The sequence below is a fragment of the Carassius carassius genome, chromosome 5, assembly GCF_963082965.1.
Source record: "Carassius carassius chromosome 5, fCarCar2.1, whole genome shotgun sequence".
In the NCBI taxonomy this organism is placed as follows: domain Eukaryota; kingdom Metazoa; phylum Chordata; class Actinopteri; order Cypriniformes; family Cyprinidae; genus Carassius; species Carassius carassius.
The window spans coordinates 17,500,469-17,522,986 of record NC_081759.1 but is presented as its reverse complement, the minus strand read 5'-3'; the positions used below and the strand labels follow the sequence as shown (position 1 = coordinate 17,522,986).

At 37.9% G+C, this 22,518-nt stretch overlaps 1 protein-coding gene across 1 annotated transcript in view; it reads right to left on the bottom strand.

Moving 5' to 3' along the window:
* The window catches only part of LOC132140882 (rab effector Noc2-like), a 140,712-nt gene extending 118,686 nt beyond the window's left edge, over window positions 1-22,026 (bottom strand). Inside the window, exons 1-5 of the mRNA XM_059549935.1 lie at window positions 21,655-22,026; window positions 17,067-17,157; window positions 16,801-16,944; window positions 16,564-16,693; window positions 2,309-2,395 (exon numbers count right to left, since the gene is read on the bottom strand). Coding sequence (XP_059405918.1) covers window positions 2,309-2,395; window positions 16,564-16,693; window positions 16,801-16,944; window positions 17,067-17,143 — 438 coding nt within the window. The 5' untranslated portion in view covers window positions 17,144-17,157; window positions 21,655-22,026. The remainder of the gene's footprint in view (window positions 1-2,308; window positions 2,396-16,563; window positions 16,694-16,800; window positions 16,945-17,066; window positions 17,158-21,654) is intronic.
* Window positions 22,027-22,518: the final 492 nt, after the last annotated feature.

Below are 22,518 nucleotides of genomic sequence, written 5' to 3'. Positions count from 1 at the left end.
TCCTAAAGAAAAAAGTGCTCCTCTGACAGGAAGAACAGTGACCGAAGTGTCAAAACCAAATCTCCAAATCCAGTAAGAAACAGTCATTTTGACAACAAGCCTCTATTATCTGCCTAACCCATGATAAGACAGTTTGCCAGCAGCTGTCTCGCTCATGGAGCCTCTATCACCTTTTCCAGCTCTGGGTTGTAAATAAGGCCCATTTTATTCACAGCAGTGCATCAAAAACTTCAGTTGTGTTAAAATGAAAATGAATGGCATAGTAAGTTTTTTATAGTTTAACAGTGTTGTCACAGTACCAAAATTTCAGTATTCGGTTCAGATACCAGTAAAAATCCACGATCCTCTGTACCAATTTCGCTACCAAAAGCAAAACACAAAAATGTGCTAATTAAAAAAGTTTAAAAAAAAAACTTAACACTAAAAATAAAACCAATGCCATTCTTTATACTTATTTACAATTGTGTTTAAAGTTTTTCTACAAGTAATATAATTATGAAAAACAGTAAACAAGTTTCACCCAAATTGTATTTTTTGGTAAATAAAGGGGATTTGCAAATAAAATTAAAACATGGAAGAAATATTGTGCGATTTATTTCTTTAAAAACAAAGTTTCAACAGAGGTAGCAGTATCATATACTTTCTACTAAATAATAGTAATATTTCTAGCACAATGCCTTACTCTGACGGGTTACCGTGAATACCTTTAAACTGACATTGGTATTACTCAAATGAAGCTGTAAAATGCTTGTGAAGTGACTCAGAACAATTCTTGTTATGTTGTTTATGTATTTATGTCCTCATTGCGACGGCAGATGCTGAAAGTCTATGTAGTAAACAAACCCGCACGTCTCTGCCATTCATTCATTCACACAGAGACACGCAAAACATGCAGGATTCATATTTCAACCAACTTTTGCAGCTTAACATTTACAGATACTGGTCCATATGGAGATTTGATTTGATTAATTTATGCTAACTTTGACAAATTCCTTGACTGTCCATATTAAAATGCAAGTTTGATTTTCATGACTGGATTTTGAGATTCCGTCTGCATTTTCTGCTTCGCGGAAATCATAGCGCTATATGCGTCAAGAACCGGGTTGACCGGGTCCTCGGTACCACCGGTACTTAAAGAAACCTGGTACCATGACATTTTCATTTTTTTTAGTACCGACTTCGTACCGAAGTACCGGGTCTTTTGACAACACTAGTTTAACATAAAGGGAAACCTTGATGGAATATTCAATATTTGTGAAAACTGCAATATAGCATCATGCTCTACATTCCTTCAAAGCCTCAGACAATATAACAACCATACAATTGAATTTTGGTTCTATAATTTAAGCTTAAATCAGATTATTGCATTTATTGATTTTTAATATACTCAACGTGATCATACTAAATGTTCCAGGCTGCATTACAGTCTGTCTGTGGTTTTGAACTGTGGTTGGCAGACTGAATGATTCCTCTTTCATCTCCTCCTTTCATGATGACCCTGAACCTTGAATACACACACACTCCAATCAACAGAGAGGTAGCAATTTAATTTCTCCACAAATTTGAAGGCGAAGCGCTAGCCTTCAAAAAAGCGATGAGATTTTCTTATTAATGTACAACAGTACAACATTAGTCTGACCACAAACAATACGGCCTGATTCACCTTACTGTGACTACTCATTACTTATCCCATTATTGGTGTCATACCCTTTGTCAACCATAATTTTCACTTGTGTTGGAAGTCATCATGATGTAGGCACCTAAGCTGGTAAAAATAAGCTTCAAAAAGCATGAATAATGAAAACGAACTGATGCAAAAGAACTCCAGGTTATTCTGGAAAATAACTGCTTGCTTGGAGAGTAAAAACCATTTGATTAATATGTCAAAGGAGATGAAGCCACAAACCTGGCAAATTTTGCCATTTTCTGGGATTAGTTATTCCTCATATCCTCCCATTATTACAAGACGGTGCATTGTAAACACAATTTAATTTCCTGGTGGACTGATAAAAAGCTCTGCACCTGGAGTCCCGAGTTGAAGCGCAGCCAGAAAGTCTGACTGACTTTGAGATTTTCAGTTAAGTTTGCAATATGCATCAGATGGTCAGTGAACAGAATGTGGACAGACTGTAGGCAGTCTGTCGGAGACTACGTTGGTTATCAGTAAAGAAATAATATCCTTTGGAACTAGATTTCTTATTCTATTATTAGAATTCCTCCCCTGAGCTCTCACATCTGAAACAAAAACTAATTCAAAAGCACAAATGGGGTTGTTTAGCTTGAAGGTAAAACATGCATGGCACTGTACCTCTCTCCGTTCGCTGCAGATCTTGCAAAGCCACTGAGCCCTTTTATGACTGTCTGCAGTCTCAATTCCACATTTGGTGCACACCTTCTGCAACACAAACATGCATACCATCAGAACATGTCAAAAACACACAACCTGATGACTACTGTAACTCACGTATTAAGAATACATTAATATATACATATACACTCATCTACAGGATTATTAGGAACACTTGTTCAATTTCTCAATGCTATTATCTAATCAACCAATCACATGTCAGTTGCTTCAATGCATTTTAGGGGTGTGGTCCTGGTCAAGACAATCTCCTGAACTACAAACTGAATGTCAAAATGGGAAAGAAAGGTGATTTAAGCAATTTTGAGCATGGCATGGTTGTTGTTGCCAGACCGGCCAGTCTGAGTATTTCACAATCTGCTCAGTTACAGGGATTTTCACGCACAACAATTTCTAGGGTTTACAAAGAATGGTGTGAAAGGAAAAACATCCAGTATGCGGCAGTCCTGTGGGCGAAAATGCCTTGTTGATGCTTAGAGGTCAGAGCAGAATGGACCGACTGATTCAAGCTGATAGAAGAGCAACTTTGACTGAAATAACCACTCGTTACAACCGAGGTATGCAGCAAAGCATTTGTGAAGCCACAACAAGCACAACCTTTAGGCGGATGGGCTACAACAGCAATAGACCCCACCGGGTACCACTCATCTCCACTACAAATAGGGAAAAGAAGCTACAATTTGCACAAGCTCACCAAAATTGGACAGTTGAAGACTGGAAAAATGTTGCCTGGTCTGATGAGTCTCGATTTCTGTTGAGACATTCAGATGGCAGAGTCAGAATTTGGCGTAAACAGAATGAGAACATGGATCCATCATGCCTTGTTACCACTGTGCAGGCTGGTGGTGGTGGTGTAATGGTGTGGGGGGTGTTTTCTTGGCACACTTTAGGCCCCTTAGTGCCAATTGGTGTAACGACTGGGTGAAGGAGTGGCAGGAAGCAAGTGCAAGATTAATGAGTTATAATGAAGACAATGGAACAATACAAGACTGAGAAATAACGCTGGGAGGCATGCACAGTCCAAGATGGTGGTGACGAATGATGAATCCGGAAGGCAGAGGTGAGTTGGCAGCAGGAGAGGGTGACACAGGAACTGCGGGAAGCGAGCCGAAGGTAAGTGGTGTTGCTTGGTGGTGGTTTGCGTAGAGTGGACGGGGTTCCGGGGAGACACGGACATCCAACACAGAGACACACAGAAAGCAAAGCATAGGTCACAAACATGAAACAACGCTCTCACGAACACAAGACGCTAGACAAGCGTTACTCATTACTCAATATAACGCAGTACTCATTACTCAATTACCAACCGTGACAATTGGGCATCGTTTAAATGCCACGGCCTACCTGAGCATTGTTTCTGACCATGTCCATCCCTTTATGACCACCATGTACCCAACCTCTGATGGCTACTTCCAGCAGGATAATGCACCATGTCACAAAGCTCGAATCATTTCAAATTGGTTTCTTGAACATGACAATGACTTCACTGTACTAAAATGGCCCCCACAGTCACCAGATCTCAACCAATAGAGCATCTTTGGGATGTGGTGGAACGGGAGCTTCGTGCCCTGGATGTGCATCCCACAAATCTCCATCAACTGCAAGATGCTATTATATCAATATGGGCCAACATTTCTAAAGAATGCTTTCAGCACCTTGTAGAATCAATGCCACGTAGAATTAAGGCAGTTCTGAAGATGAAAGGGGGTCAAACACAGTATTAGTATGGTGTTCCTAATAATCCTTTAGGTAAGTGTACACACACACATTGATATTCATACATAAGAAACTTGTCATATATATTTATTTATATACACATTTTTATACTTTTGCTATTCTGCTATAATTATAAATGTGTTTATGATTTAACAATTTCGTCTTTCAACCAGTGAAAGGTCAGCTTTATTGCTCAAAACAACAGAGAAAGTGTACCATCATTTGTGCACCACCACTGTTATTGAAGTTTTTTTTTTTTTTCAGTTCACAAGCAAGATGACTGGAAACACATTTTTTTGTGTGAATGCAGGAACACATCAACCCTGCAATCGTGCGGATTGTAAAAAGCATCATCCCTCTTCACACTAAAATATATTAAATTACAGTAGGAGATATTAGTGGACTCTGACAGCTTGGTTTTTAAGAATCAATTTGAAGGTTTGGGCTGGGATACGCTGTTGTAATAAGAAAAGAGAAAGAACCTTTAATCAGGCTTTATGTAATAGAAGAAAAACACTAGACTGAAGTGCCAGTAATTTAGTTTTAGCAGAACTTCCATATACTTAAATTGCTTTGAGATAGAGTGAGCTAGAGAAGAACAGAGAGAATTTAAGCGAGGGGGCACAGAGAAATCTCTTCAATTTCCGTTAAATACTTCTAAAGATCTCTCTGTGAGTGAGAGCCACCTCTAAAGTTGCTGTAAGTGGTTTAATACCACACATAAAATGTCCCTACTGCTTGACAGATATCACTAAAATAGGTGTCTTGAGAAATCACACTTTTACTCTATAACAGCTCCAGGCTCTCTAAATGGAAAAAATTAATCTGTTCGTAGCATGCATGTCCTAGCCAATCAGAAAGCTTGGAAGCGGCCTTTTGTCACTTTATCACCTCTTGCACCGCACACTTTTGCTGTGAAGAGTTTTTTATTGACAGTTGTTTTTGTAATTAGCGTACGGATTCTCTTTTACTTTTTTCCCCATCACCATTTTCCCCTTTTTTTATACTATTATTATTATTTATATTTTTACTTTACTTAATGTTCTATATTTTTTCTGTATGTTGTATTGTCCGTGTAAGTTATAGGGTAAATATACCTATTAAGCTCACCAAAATCTACTTTGAGACATTTTTAGTGCAACATATTGGTTTTGGTACAAAAAGTGATGTTAAAATAAAATATTAATCTCTCACACAAAAATATTTCATTTTATTTTAAATGACAAAAGTATTAATTATTAAGTATTAAATTATTATGTATTAATAATTTTCAATTAAAAAATACATTATTAAATGCAAAACGTCTGGCTGTGCTTAATTTCTGTACCTTTTAAGCACACCGCTGTTCCCATTAAGCTCACATCATGTTTTATTAAAAGTTACGGTTTATGTTAAGCAACGTTTTTAAAGATTAATTGAGTTTTTTTATTTATTTGAAGGTACTGAATCAATCACACACACAAAAACAGAACACTAAACTCAAGCAACACATATTCAAAAATTAAATAAAACAAATCAATAAAACATTTCATTCATGAGGATGAACTCAAGCTAGCCTCATTATGAAGCCTGTTATTAAATGGATGTCAGTTTATCTATATTCTCTTAAGGCTGGAATACGCTACACAATTTTTGGATCAATTTTCCACAAATTTACAGTCTGGAGAAACTGATGCTAGTTGCCAGGTCAGAGCCAGTCTGTAGATTTGAGTTGGCATTTTTAAGAGAAAATCACGTAGTGATGGTCACAGACACTATTTTTTTAGCTTTAGACTTTGATTCTATCCAGTTGCAGGAGATCAAACATGTTTGATATTTTCTGCAGATTTTAGAACGCATTGTTTTAATTTAAATTTAATTTCACATGTTTTCTAGCAACAACGCACTTGTTTCTGGATGAGTCTGTTTTGATCGGAACAACTTGAAGGTCTTGTAGTGTATGATCCTCAGAAAACTGGCCATCATAGACTAAACGACTGAGGATCACATCATACACTGGTGTTTTAAAAAAAAGTGTTTTTAAAATGTATTTAATTTCAGCCTTATATGCTGCTTTTTTTCTGGACAGATATGAAAAGTTTATGATGGCTCCTTCTTTGAATTGATGACATGCCTCTTTCATCTTTGGGCATAAACTTTAGTTTTGTCTAGATTTTGTTATCTTAAAGCTATGACAATAAGTTATTAACCATTTTATAAAGATTAACCTAAAGTGACAACCATCAGTTTATATTTAAAGGCTGTTTATGAAGTATTTATATAGACGTTCAGTGAGAAAGAGCTTATAGAGAGCTAAATTTTTTGATAAATTTCATGTAATATTTAATAAATTGACAAGATTTAGCAAAATGAATAATCTAGGTCATGTATTAAGTTCATACATATTTTATTATGAACAACTATTATTAACAAGATTTATGAAATTATACTTTTTCTTATTGATGTCACACTGAACCTGTGTGATCTTCATAGTAGTGCACCCTTTAAGCTCACCTTACAATATGAAATCTTTGAAAATATTTGAGCAATAAAAGCGTTAGTCGATAGGCTGAGTCGTACGTCAATCAAACTGTTGACTGGTGCACGAACGCCTCCTCAACATTGTCAACCATCTCAAATTGGAGAGCGCGCGCGATGTTCGGTCAGGTTAAGCAGCCATGGCCAGTGTGGCCACGAAAAAGAGAAGATGCACTTTTAATAGCAAATGGACAGCAACATACTCTTGGTCAAGACCTGTAGATGGCGAAGCAGAGAGAGCTTTTTGCATTTTATGCAAAAGCAGTTTTTCTGTGGGACATGTCCGCATCGTCAACTTCATCTTAGCAGCAACACAGAAAACACCAGTTTATTACTAAACAATTAAATGTCTCCATTCTAATTTAGACACATTCATAATCATTACTTTAACAATTTCTTTGTGGCAAGCCTTATGCAGTCATAACGCTTATTATCCTGTAGGCTATAGCCAACCGGTATTTACGTAAATAAATTAATATAAAGGGGCGACCAATTTACTACTTTTAAAAAATGCGGGTCAGGAAGCAGGTCGGGTACAATATTTTCTTTTTCTTTTTCTTAGTTGAAAACATCGGTCGGGTGCGGGTTGTTTAAACACTGACCCTCGCATCACTGCTACAACAGTAGACCCTGGACTACATTCCCCATGCTGCACTGCACCAATCACATTCACCTGATAACAATCACACAATGCACCTAAGACCAATCACTCACACACAGCACAATCATCAGACATGCTCTATAAGCATTGGACTTCCTCTTAAAAACGTCTCATGTCTGTTCCGTGTGTATCATCTCCAGTGTGCTTTTTTGAGGCTTTACGCATGTGCAGAAAGCAAATTTAAAGTTCTGATGTTTCTGTGTGGATGAGACACTTTTGGAAAATGCTTGAAAACGCTAGTGTGGACGTTTTAAACCAAAAACGCCATTTTCAAATGTATCTGGATTAATGTAGGCATAGCCTTAGTCACACTTAAAATCATGGGATTAGGCATGGGCCTAACCAGCCGTTTTTTGCCATATTGCAACTCTCTGCTCTGGAATTGCACAATGTCATTTAAGTAATAATATGAAGTCAATTAACACCCATTAACACAGGCCAGAGACGCTGAAGACGGACGCACAGAGAAAAATACAGTAGCAGGCAGATCACTCACCGTTCATGATGCACAAACTATTGGAAGAAAATTCTCAATAATGATATATAAATTTCACAAAGCTTCTCAGAACATTCTGTTTTTGCCTCAAATTGGGTTATTCAATCAAATTATGTGTATGATTATTACTATTATTATTATTATTATATTATTAATTATTATTATATTATTATATTAACTAAATTATATGAAATTATATGAATTATATAACAAATTAAATAACTGTAATTACTGATTTAGGTTAAATACAAATGTAAGTCTTTAATTTTTTTTTTTTTTTAAGGAGACAAAGAAAAAAAATAACCAATTATATGGTTTCTAATGTTCTGTATGTTGCTCAAAAACAAAATATATTGTGTCCAGTGGGGGAAAAAAATAATCTTTTTTTTAACCAGACATTTAAAAATAACACATTTCAGAGCTGTAACAACAATACCGTAACACAGTGATATTTTAGCTTTTGAAGGTTATCATACTGTCAAAATCTCACACTGACCCATGCCTACATGAGATTAACATTTAATTTGGGAATTTAACTCCTTGATTTCTGCTTCTTAGTGGAATGATACTTTTCAAAGCAACTAGATTTGTGATTTTCACCTTAGGGATGATAAAACTTCTGATAATCAGCCTAGCAAATAGCTAAAAACCACTCCATAGACAATAGGGCTGGCAACATAACGCAATTCCTCAAATAAAAACCGGTAGTCAAATAAACGCCAGGCCTCTTATAGTGGCCGGGGGTGTGGTCAACATGGATAAATAAAGGCCGGTTTTAAATAAAGGCCGGGGGAAAATTTGTGCAGCAGAACCAGATAAAGAACGTACATGCTCACTGCCGGAGCATTTCTCTTTCTCGAGTCAAGAACCGGTTGCATCGGTTTTCAGATCACCAGTACACTGAACCGAGAACCGTTTCTGTCAGACGCGTCCGGTTCGAGAACCGAGGAGCTGATAATACTGCGCATGCATGATTCAGCGTGAAGCAGACTGACACAGAGTGCGTCTGAACCGAACTAAATCTTTTGGTGATTGATTCTGAACCAATTCTGTGCTAATGTTATGATCTCTGTCCACTGGAACGCTATCGCTTTTCATTTAAAATTGGTTATTTAAAACAATAACTTATCAAACAGATGGAATTACAAATAAAGGCCTGCTTCAAATAAAAGCCTGTTACCTTCTGTAGTTCAGGTAAATAATTTGAGGAATTACGGTAAATCAATGCATCGTGACTCGAGAAATGATTCAGCATCTACTCGGAGCTTTTCAGAATGCATCGCGACTCTTTCAAGTCAATTCTGTGCTTAGTTTTCAACAGCAGATGGCACTTCTTGTTGCACGTAATCTGCTTGTTTCCAAATCCTTACACACGTCAACCTAAAATAATCATAATTTTCTACAGATTTTGGGATATACGCATCCCGTGTCGTTATCGCGCCATGCATTCAGTCAAAGAAAGTTTGTTTCTCAGTTCCAAAAATGGATTGAACAGCCTTGCGTTCTCATCGTAACTGATTTACAAGAGCTACATTGGACAAACGAACCTAAAGTGCAAAAAATCTTCACTACTCCTTTGGGCTATGCAGCGCAGACCATTAAGCTTCTAGGGCCAGAGCCGTATCGATCACGCAACACCATTACACACAGCACTGGGAGATACAGTGAAGAAACCTGTCGTATTCGCCGCAGAATCAATAACATCTCTGTGTAATCTTGTGAGAAGCATTCAAATTCGGCGCAGAATTCAGTTAAAGCCACAATATCAGAACAATGTCACTGATGTGGAAACCAGGAAAAACATTGTTCAATATACACATTTTAACCATAAATTCAACATAGTAAAACTACAGGAACAGCTTAAGAGGCAGACATGATCTAATGTTTGAGTTTGAGTTTTGTTTAAAAGCTGCAGCAAAATCAGTCATTTTAGACAGCAAAAATCAGAAAAAAAAGCTGCAGCAAATCTGTCATTTTAGGCTGCAAAAATTATGCAGATATTATGCTCTTTTACAAAGCCTTGATTTTGTTCATGCTTGGCGATTCGAAAAACGCATTGTTTTTCACATAATTTATATTATTACAATACATTTCCCCCATCCTGGCACAAACGGCTCAAATAGTTCTGGGTTTGATGAAGGCCAAAAAACAAAATGTGTTTTGATTGGTTAGCTGTTCTGGTGAGTTGTGATTGGTGAACAGCTTAGATTGTGTTTCAGTACTGCCCCGCCCCTTGACAAAGCAGCAAGTTCTGTCTGCTCCGGTATAGTTAAGGATGCCATCAATATTGCCATATAAATTTGAGCCAGATTTAGACCCAGAGAATACTGAACAAGAGGATCATGCAGAACCTTTGCACGTACTGAAATTTTAAGACTTATTAGAGTGAACGAGTTTTGGGCTGATAGACCATGGAATCGACCATTGGCAATGGCTGATAGACATCATGATGCTGAGCTGAAGTTTTGGTGATTCTAGTGTTTATACTTTGATGCAGCAGTACTTCCTGCACATTTTACAACATTAGATGTTTGTCAGTGTTGCTCTGAATCTACAAATCATTTGCCATCATCCTCAGTCATCCCTCCTACTTACTGTGTATGTGGTAAGTGAAATTTCATGTACTGTAATATAACAACAGGCAACAATTACCAAACGTTATTTGCTTTCCATGCCTTTCTGAATACGGATTCATGCTTCAAGCACTGCATTTACTATGTACAGATAAGTGCATTTGTATTATGTTAATTGTTCTTTAATTCTAACATGAATTGCAGTGAAACTCATACAGCTGAATTTATTTATACAAAAGTCTCATAATTGAAGTATAAATTCTGCAGATTACATCATTATTGTATTGTACTGTCAGCAATTTATAAAAATGTTTTCATAACTGTAGCATCATATTTACATACATAATTATTCAATTAATCTGATCGTGATGCACCGAATGCTTCTTTACCTCCCTCTGGAAGGCAGGAGGGCGAAGAGCTGGTGTGAGGGGTGTGTGAGGTCACTAATAATCGTGATGGCTTTCTGAATGCAGTGAGTGGTGTAAACGTCTGTGATAGAGGGGAGAGAGACTCCAATGACCTTTTCAGCTGTCCTCACAATCCGCTGCTGGGTCTTGCAATCTGTGATGGTGCAATTCCCTAACCTATGCTCTCTATAGTCCCCCTGTGGTGAGGATGGAGGGTGGGAGATATGATTTCTTCAGTCGGTGTAAAAAGTAAAGATGCTACTGAGCTTTCTTTGCTATGGAGCTGGTGTTGAGAGACCAGGTGAGGTTCTCCGTCAGATGAACACCAGGGAATTTGGTGCTCTTTTTGATCTCCACAGAAGAGCCGCCGATGTTAAGCAGAGAGTGGTTGGTATGGGATCTCTGTGTGACTTTACACCAGTCTGCTAGCCGAAGCACCTCCTCTCTGTAAGCTGATTTGTCACCTTTGCTTATAAGACCCACAAGGGTCGTGCCATCAGCAAAAATTATGATGTGGTTTGAGATGTGCATTGCTGCACAGTCGTGGGTCACAGTGAACAGCAATGGACTAAGCATGCAGCCTTTGGGAGCTCTAGTACTCAGTGTGATGTTTTCAATCTGGACTGTCTGAGGTCTCTCTGAAAGTCCAGGATCCAGAGTTACAGAGGGAGTGGTTCAGTCCCAGCAGGCTCAGCTTTTCAATCAGGGTCTGAGGAATGATTGTAGTGAATGCTGAGCTGAAGTCTGAATAGCATTCTGACATATGTGTCTTTTTTATCCAGGTGAGTGAGACCTATATGTAATATCCATTGAGGCTGGACACTGTGGACTTCTTCGGCACAGGGACGATGGTGGTAGCCTGAAGACATGTCGGGATGATGGTGCTGTACGTGGATGTGTAAAAGATGTCAGTGAAGACGTCAGCCAGCTGGTCTGCACATCCTCTGCGCACTTTGCCCGGAATGTTGTCTGGTCCCGCAGCTTTTCGTGGGTTAACTCTGCTCCGAGTCTTCCTCACATCATCTTTGGAGAAACACAGTATCTGATTGCTGTGGGGGGGGGGGGGGGGGACTTCCTCGCAATGGTGTCATTTTGTGCCTCGAATGTGCGTAGAAGTCATTCAGTGGATCTGGGAGGGAGGCATCACTGTTACTGACAGGTTGGGTAATGGTTTGGATTCCTTGCCTTGGATCATCGGTTCTCTTTTAGCAGGTCAGTCAATGTACTGTTAGGAGTAACTGAATAACTCTGGATATTGGTTTATTTTGCATCAGAGGGAGTGTAAGGCATGTTTATAAACCAAATAACTTGTAATTTGAGGATTAATGTGTACTGGAGACACAAACTGTTTCAAATGATTCAGTTTGATTTGGTGAACTGGTTCGACCGGTTCACTAAGAAGATCCGGTTAAATATAAAGATTCATTCACATTCCAGACATCACTACATGAGACAAAACCAATGAAACCCATTACAAACGAGGCATTTGTTGCATCCAGTGGGGACACAATTACTGATTACAATGACTTATAATGTCTTTTTACGCGTTGCATATCGCGATGCATAAACATAAAACCATGTCTGCATTTGTGATCTGAGAAACAACAAACAACAAGCGCTACTCTACACTGCTCAAAACCTGCGTTTGAATCATCATTGGCAAATTATTTACATATAAATAATGTACTTACAGGCTGCTAGTCAGAAGCACTGTCCTTGCAATGTTTGAACTGCCCAACTTTATAGAAACAGCCATTGTTCCACAGATGCATTGCAGGCTACAGGTTTAGGAAACAGTCCTCATCCTCCATAAAATGCGCTGCACACATCTGAATATTTAGGTTAGACTGTTCTGGAACAGTGTTGAAATACAACTTAACCACTGATTTCTCGTCGTGTCCTCTTTAGGAAGACCGAGTAGTTTGCTTTAACAACAAAACACAAAGCGACACCACGACATGGCAGTGGCGGCAACAGAGAGAATAAAAGTTACACCCTTTTCTTTGCGTGAACATTTGAGTGGTGTTATGTAAATCTTCCCACATAGTGAGAGAGATGTGGGGACATGTTAGAACAATACGTTTTAGGGGGTTTGGATGAGTCTTAAATTTGATAAAGAATATCTCTTTGTATTTGAGACATTGCAGATCTTCTTTATGCACCAAGAGCTTGAAACACTCCAAAAAGAAAGAAAAAAATTTAATCGCATCATATGACCCCTTTAATCACAACCTTGCCCCTCCCCACACCACAACCATTCGAATTTCAATAGTGAGGAATAATTTTATTTAATATTTTATTGATATTCTAATGGGACATCACAAAACCTAGAAACCAAAGCTGTAGTCCAAACGAGCCGCTCGCTGTAGCTCTTGAAAAGGGATTTTTTTAAAAACTAAACATGTCTCTATGGAGTAGACCTTGAGTTTTGCAACTTTGTAGATCTTTTTTTGTCCTAACATACCCACGGACTAAAATTCAAAAAGTGAAAAAGCATAATACAACCCCTTTAATAAAAAGAATTAGAATAGAGAGTACTAAATTTAGAGGGTCAAATAAAGATGGAAGAGATAATTCATTCATTCATAAAATTTGAAAAGATTGAAGCGAATTACAAGGGTGTTCACAGTGGGCTGTTTTTACATTAATCTCGCCTGAGAAAAGCATTCTGTGCATACGTAAAACTACATGCCCCAGCCAAATGCACAAGAGCTCTTCAGCTCTCAGCATTTGAGTGTGCGGATAAAAACTAGATTAGAACGCCAACTGCGGTTATAATCTAAGCTCAAAATCAATTCAATAGAGGGTAAAGATCTTAGAATTGACTGACGAATCGATTTATCATCACAGCCCTAATAGACAAAGGGATTTCCATAACACTTTTTCTACAAATCTGTTCATTTCAGCAATAACGGACTCTCAGATTCCATATAGTACAGTGACCTCCACTAATATTGGCACCCTTAGTAAATATGAGCAAAGGTGTCTGTGAAAAATCTGCATTGTTTATCTTTTGATCTTTCATTCAAAGAATCCACAAAATTCGAACATAACATTAAAGTAAAACAATTGAATGTGGGGAGAAGATATCATGATGAAATAATTGTTCTTCTCCAATCCATGTGGGCCACAATTACTGGCACCCCTAGAAATGATTGAGTAAAAATATCTCTGAAGTATATTACCATTGATATTTATATATATATTTTTAGCACACAAGGGTGACTAGGAGCATGAAATTTTCCAGCCATTGCTTCCTTGTTCCACAGGATTATAAATATGAGGAACACAAAGACCAAATACTCCTTAAACATCCATCACAAGAAGTAAAACCAAAGAATATAGTTCTGATATGCAGAACAGGATGGTTGAACTTTGCAAAAGAGAAAGTGGCTGTAAGAAAAGAGCTAAAGCATTGAAAATCCCCATTTCCACAATAATTTGTTGATTTGAACCCCTTAAAGATGTTACAAATCAGCCTGGAAGAGGATGTGTGTCTATTTCATCCTAATACCCTGTGAGGAGGAGAGTTTAGTTAGAGAGATTAGTTGAGTCTTGGGGTCAGAAAGCCTAAAAAGCTGGTAATCTGAAGGATCTGGAGAGATTCTGGATGAAGGAATTGTCTCTGATCTTCTATCAGGTGTTCTCCAAACTCTTCAGGCATTATAGGAGAAAACTCAGAGCTTTTATCTTGGGAAAAGGACATTGCAATAATTGGGTGGCAATATTTGTAGCCAACATGAACCAGAGAAAACATTTATTTCACAATGAGACCCTCCTCCCCACACTTTCAATTGTTTTACTGATGATAGGTAAGACTTTTGTGAATTCTTTGATGAAATATCAAAAGGATAAACAATGCAGATTTATTTCCACAGCCACCTTTGCTCATATTTACCAAGGATGCCAATATCAAGCATATATGAAGGGCACTGTATATGATAACACAGTCTATTACACAAATGGTCACATATTGTCTGAAGACACGGGCATTACCAATCTAATATTAATAATAGTAATGATGATCAATTTGTTAATTTCCCCGGCATGTTGAAAAGCCATAGTAATTTCAGTGAAAGAAACAGCAGCTGTTGAGAATGATCACAGGTCATGAGAGAGCAGAGTGATGTGAACTCAGGGTTTATGTAACAGATGCTCTGTCCTTAGTCCTGTGTCAAGTCACAGTGTGTGTCTGTCTCCAAGTAAACTACTAACTGCAATCCCAAACTGCAGTGGAAAGTATCAGTCTTGCGCCACTAAGTGCAATATCAGTACACTAAAACAGTGTCTCAGTTACACACTGCCCCCTTGTGGTCACATTAAGAACAAGTCCAAATTAAATGATATTTCCAATAGCAGGCTACATTAAGCAATATACTCTATTTGATATGTATATTTGAGCATACTACTTAAACATGTACTGTCATGCCGGCCATTTGCAGGCCAATTATTGGTTTCGTGTTTATTATTTTTTTATTTTTTTTTTTATTAAGGATAGTACTGTTGTGTTTTGGGTAACATAAGTTCTGATGCAAATTATTTACCTATTAGGTTCATGTTTTTTTTTTTTTTTTATTAAGGATAGTACTGTTGTGTTTTGGGTAACAAGGTCTGAGGCACATTATTTGAAGAGATTTTCATTTATGATTTTCTTTGATTAAGGATGGTACTGTTGTGTTTTGGGTAACATAAGGTCTGAGGCACATTATTTGAAGAGATTTTCATTTATGATTTTCAGAGTATGTGAGCGGGGCGTGGAGTGGAGCAGTGTGATTTTTACAGGAGAGAGGAGTGGATTTTTTAAAAGTCGGAGTGTCTTGGTTTTCACTCACTCCAAGAGCGCTCCATTGCCGCTCTATCACGACTGCAATCCAAGCAAACAACCCGTCATATAACTGCATATTTGGCAAGAATTCACATTAACATATTTAGCTAGCTTGATAGATAAGGATCACTCAAAATCAGAAACACTGAAGACTATGATTGCTATATGGACATGAGCGGGAAATTATACTATACTAGTGTTCCAATAAGCCACTTTGAAACTCTCCTGCTATTTTATTGATTTTTTTATATAAGTTATGAACAGAAGTTAAACTGTAGTATTTCAAACATACCGAAATACTTTTGACACGGAGCTAAGGTGGTGCTGTGTTTCTGAAATCAGTAAGGCGGAGTGGAGCGGGAGCACAAAATGGTCAACCCGGAGCGGAGCAGGAGCAGAGTGATTACTAAATACTCGGAGCACAGAGGGGAAATTGTTGCCGCTCCACTCCGCTGACATACTCTGATGTAGAGTAAGATTTGCCATTACATGTGGAAAAAAAAGGCAAGTTCTAAATCTTTTCTGCAAGTTCTAAACTGTAAGGTGTATAACTTTTTAAAACAATAAGTGAGATAACATGGGCACAAAAGTTGCAAGTACTTAAATTTAAGGTATTATAAAGAAAAATCTATATGACTAACCAAAATAATTTAACAGACCTTATTTTAATTATTCATCCAAATCCTCCATTCCAAAAACCCATATGAAATTCCTGAGGGGACATGTGAATTGTTCCCGTTAGGGTTTTGAATAACTATTTTACTGCAGCATATACACATGCACTGTGCACAGTATGCATATTTTCTGTATGCAAAGAAGATTACTTTTTAGACTGTCCTTTAATGTATAGATCTTTGCTGCCACTATGTGGTGTCTTAGAATTACTGCATGAGCCCACACATCGTTACTACATGGAAATGACTAAGTGTACTTGCAAAAAGCAGTGAGTGTGAGTGTGAAGCATAGAGAATATCATGTTTAGAAGATTTAGACCATTCTGTACCATGCAGCAATCCAAACAGAGGACGGACGGAGAGCTCAGCAGACCAAACACTTCACCACACAATAGGCACTGTGACAGGCCATTTCCCACAGCAGATCTCCTCATGTTCTCCAGACGCTCCACTAAACGCCTGAAACACACACACACATCTAAAGTTACAGAAGACAGGACATTGTGTGACAAAGCAGAAAAAGGCATGAAAAAGCATAAAGTTGATGCAGACTGCTAAAGTCTCACCCAATCCGGTGTTCCTCAAAGATCTCGAGCTGTTCAGCGCGGTGGATGACACTCATGATGAGATCCAGCTCTCTTTTCTCAAGTGTCTGAGCTTTCCTCTGTCTCTCTGATTGAAACGTGTGGATGGACCAGCCTGTATGTAACCTGGATGGAATACAGGCACATAAGACAAATATCATCCATTCACACACTCTTTACATTGGCTGACTTGAAGAAAGACATGCTGAAACACAATTTGTGCAACAGATTTAAACAAACAAACTTACTTTGCTCTAAGCGCTAGTTGTCTGTCATTGGGACAGACCCAATGCTCATTCTCACTGCCAAACATGGCGTCGGTCATGTTTCACAGTGGAGCTGTAACAGATCAGAATGATTTTATTATCATTATGACAATAATCAAAGTATGATGTAAAAGTACGAAACAACAGTAGCAATATAAAGTAGGTTTGAGAATGTAATTGTTTCCGAGCGTGAATATAAATATATAATAAGCACTCAACTTCAACGTCACAGCCGCTCATTGGCTTTGACAGGTGTTAGCGGTTTGTTTTGATGGAGCTTACATTCAATTATGTAAAAGTGGAAGGATGCAGCTCAACTGATTACTGACAGTGCATTCATCTCACAACACATGCCAAATGACAACTTCAGACACAAGAAAGACATGAAGACATATTGTGCAGTCTGAGTAAAATAGCACTTTATGATGAAAATAACAGTACTCTTTCTCAAATGGAATGAGACTGTATACATGTTTGTTCTGGTACTGTATGGATCCTATTTAATAATTTGAGTTACATGCAAGTTAAATGAAAGTGGTTGTGCAAAAAAAAAAAATCTATAAATTAAAAAATACTTTGATCAATTTTTGCTCATTTTTGCACTTATACCGTATAATATATACTGGAGAAACATGTAGCCACATTCACATTTAAAATTATTACCGAATTAACTTACAGAGTTAAATGTTAGAATTAGCTCAATTTAAATGTATCTAAAAATTTACAGGTGCATCTCAAATTAGAATGTCGTGGTTAATTTATTTCAGTATTTCTACTCAAATTGTGAAACTGGTGTATAAATAAATTCAATGCACACAGACTGAGGTAGTTTAAGTCTTTGGTTCTTTTAATTGTGATGATTTTGGCTCACATTTAACAAAAACCCATCATTTCACTATCTCAACAAATTAGAATATGTAGACACGCCAATCAGCTAATCAACTCAAAACACCTGCAAAGATTCCTATGCCTTCAGAATGGTCTCTCGGTTTGGTTCACTAGGCTACACAATCATCGGGAAGACTGCTGATCTGACAGTTGTCCACAAGAATCATTGACACCCTTCACAAGGAGGGTAAGCCACAAACATTCATTGCCAAAGAATCTGGCTGTTCATAGAGTGCTGTATCCAAGCATGTCAACAGAAAGTTGAGTGGAAGGAAAAAGTGTGGAAGAAAAAGGATGCACAACCAACAAAAGAAAACCGCAGCCTTATGAGGATTGTCAAGCAAAATCGATTAATATCAAGGAATTTGGGTACAGTTGTCGTATTCCTCTGGTTAAGCCACACCTGTACCACAGACAACATCAGAGGCGTTTTACCTGGACTGAGGAGAAGAACTGGACTGTTGCCCAGTGGTCCAAAGTCCTCTTTTCACATGAGAGCAAGTTATGTATTTCATTTGGAAACCAAGGTCCTAGAGTCTGGAGGAAAGATGGAGAGGCTCATAGCCCAAAAATGCAGATGAGCTGAAGGCTACTGTCAAAGAAACCTGGGCTTCCATACCACCTCAGCAGTGCCACAAGTGATCACTTCAGTCTGTGTGCAATGAATTTATTTAATACACGAGTTTCACAATTTGAGTTGAATTACTGAAATAAAATGAACTTTTCCCATGACATTCTAATTTATTGAGATGCACCTGTATATTAGGGCTGCTCCGATCACGATCGGCCGATCATTAATGCGCATCTCGTCAGTAAAGCCGGTTCTCGAATCAGCGGTAAATTCCATCAGGTGCGTGATGCCACATAGAGCTACACAGAGCCGTTGTTAACTGAGAAGATGCGCAAATAAACGCTGAAAATGTACGTGGATTTGCGCATCTTCTCAGTTAACAATGGCTCTGTGTAGTAACAGCTGCTCTATGTGACATCACGCACCTGATGGAATTTACCGCTGATTAGAGAACCGGCTTTACTGACGAGATGCGCATAACGATCGGCCGATCGTGATCGGAGCAGCCCTACTGTATATTTGGGAAACCTCACTATTTTTTTAGGTTAAGAAACACTTTCCAGCTGATTAGAAAATTTTATCTATACGACTATTACTGGAACGATGTATATAAATCAGGTTTTGATTGAACTGGTTAAATGATGTATATTATTATTATTATAAATATTTATTAGTATTAGTATTGTGTATATCCACACGTACATACTTTATAAATGTATATAATAACATATTTAATAATAATAATACTAGTATCAACAATAATATAAATAATTACAATCACAATTATTATTTGTAATAAGAAGAATCATTATTATTATTATTATTAGTTGTTGTTGTTATATAAATTTATAAATGATTAATATTAAAAGGCATTAAATTACAGGAAAACAATGGATCACATCATTAAAAAATATATATTGTTCAACAGATCTATTTATGTTGTGGTAAAACAAATGGATAAGATATTTGCTGTTGAAACAATCATGACTTTCAGTACATTGATAAAAATTCGATATTTATAAACATCAAACCAATATAATGTATTGTGCATAAATTTAAGTCACTTGAAGCACTTGCTCAATTCTTTTTCTAACACCGACATAATCGACACCTTTTTGAGAGATAAGCGAGGCCAAGTCTATTTACATTTCCATGAGAACTCCTGCTCTTTTTTTGGCTCTGCAGCACAGGCCTCAGGCATTAAGGACAACAGCTCCAACAAACTACTTAGTTACACTAGCAGACTTATAGCATATCCTCTCAAGCCAACAGCTTTATTTCCAGAGAAAGCAAAAAGTCTTGCAAACTACAAACAGCAAACCCTGGTATTTACTTGAAGAGTACATATCAAACAATCTCCAAGTTCTTGTGTACTTTCTTCCATTTGCATTACACATGCTGCTGAAAACCCTGATAACCATAGGGATTTCATTCAGAGAAAATGCATGCTCTTTAACTACTGTTTTTAACCTGGAATACAAAATGCCCAATCCACCAATCTATTCCCTCGAAGAAAACACCCATATCCTCTTGCTCTTTCTAAATGACACAGAAAAGAGTAGACAGAGTCCTTATTTCATTAACTACAGGTCTCTTATTCCAGACAAGGCTCCTTTTTAAGACGTCAACCTTCTGGCATCCATTCAAGTCTAATCCACTTGAAAGCAGTCAGCAAACAGGCACAGACAGACAAGAAAGAGTGCTTACCTTACAAGAGCACAGCTAAACTGGCGTTAATCTGACCGTCTCTCAGCATTAGAAAGTGAGAGTAGAGGAAATAAGGCGGCAGAGGAGGAAACTCCTGATTACACTGATCTCAGATCAGGTTTGCTGCTTCTCTTACCATGGATCAGGTCACATGACCCAAGTACAATTCATCCAAAACATCCTGCTCCTCCACTGATTACAGTGATTGAATAAAGAAACAAGAGTGACAGTGGTACAACCAAACTGAGACAGACCTCACAGGTGCTAGAGGCTAAAGGCTTTACTATTGACCTGGCCTTTAAAAGCGGACAGTATAAATCACAGTAATCTCATTCGCTGGGTCTGCTGCAGCACTAAACCATTTAGAATAGAACATTAGGGGACAACTACATTGTAAAATTTCTTGTGGAGTAAATATGTTCACTGGTGGTCATGGAATTACACTGCATGGGAGGTTGAAAGATGCAAAGACTGCATCTATGAAGTGTCTGAAACTCCCTGTAACTAAAAGCATCTGAGTTAAAGCTTAACATTCTGACTTAATTATGCCTGTTCAGGCCCACCTCAGTCCCTAGTGTGTATACAGTTGTAACTGCGGTGTAAATGCATTTAAGCCACCTCTGAGCAGCATTAAAGAAGTGCTTCTGTGCCACCTTTGAAGAGTAAATTTGGCATAGTATAAAAAACAAAGCATCTTTATACAGCCAAGTTAAGGCTACTCTGTGCCTGCTTAAAATTCTGTGTAAAGACGCAATGCTGCATAAAAGACAGGATTATTAGATAAAGCATTATTAAATAAAATGACTTGTAAATGCATTTTCATAACTTCAGCTTGTTTAATAATTGCAGAAGTTCAGTCATTAAAATGTTCAAACCAATAAAATCACCTCAAGCTCATAAAAATGAAGAAAATAATCATAATAATACAAAAAAACACTATCTACACACTTAACCACTTATCAATATCACTGCCAGGTGATATTTATTTACGAGAAAAAAATAATGCAGGCACTTTTCAAACAAAACATTTCACCAAAAGAGGTTTGTTAGGCTTTAAGTGACAAAACAACAATAAAACTTCTGCCACACTTTCTAGTTGGATCGTGTTCAGAGTTAAAGTGAACTTAACTAGAACACCTGTGTGAAACTGAAGAGAGAAAACACTAAAAACACACTGAGAGCAGATGGTTAGAAACAAAAATGGTTCAGAAGAAAGTGAAGCTAGTTGGAAGACAATTTCTATTTTTGTCGCATTTGCTTGGTCTTACGGTTTATTATAATGCATTTGACAACTGACAAAAAACACATTTATTTCGTTTAAAAACAACTGCTTAGTTCCCAACCAAACAACATAAAGGGAAACAATCAAATGTTTCTAAACGCAACAAAAACAGCATGCCTTACCTTGAGACGTGATGTTTCCAATGGAAACAACCAGAAGTTATTTATTTTCTTCCCAAATGCCTCTCAGCTGTCGGACACAAAGCCCCATTGGCAGGGTCAAAGCTGTGCGCGCACCCAAAAAAAGGTAGCAGGTGTCACAGAAAACAAGGTAATCCCGTGGATAATGGTGTGAGGGTGTTTACTGTGCGAACGCGTGTGCTTGGAGGTTTGGTGGCCGCTTTGGAGGACTGCCACGCAGTAGTTTATCTCAAACTCTGCAAAAAGAGCGCGAGGGGGAAAACTGAGGTCACAGCTTCCCACAGCAGCAGATGCTGGAGCGCTGGCCACGTGCTCCCTCCCGCAGACGCGCGCAAGTCTCGAAGGGGAAAAGAGTAAGTGCAATGAATCAGTGGATTTCTTTTAAACATTAAATCAGAGCTATTACTTTTATGGTAAAACAAAACACAAAAATACAGCTAACGTCAAAAATGCGTTCATTGTCATTATGGTAGGATGTGGAACAAAAAACAGAGACGCCAGGTGCCGAGGTGCGTGTCTGTGGCGCAGTAAGAATAAATACAAATTAATTTCCTTATAAAATTTCGTTATTAATAAGTCACAGACCAACCTAGAAAAATTGAAGCAAACACTGGAAACTCTGGGCATCTGTTGCTACCTGCCAAGAGGCCAGTGTCTCTCCGGGGTATCCTAGCAACAGGCGCTTGTGGAAAAAGTACAGACAGCACACAAACATACACAAACACACACACAGGAGGAAAAACACAGTTGGAGAGCAGCATGCTATGCCACCAATAAAATATTATTATCCCTGAGGTATTAAAAAATAAAATAAAATAAATAACCCACGTGGAGTTACTGACAGGT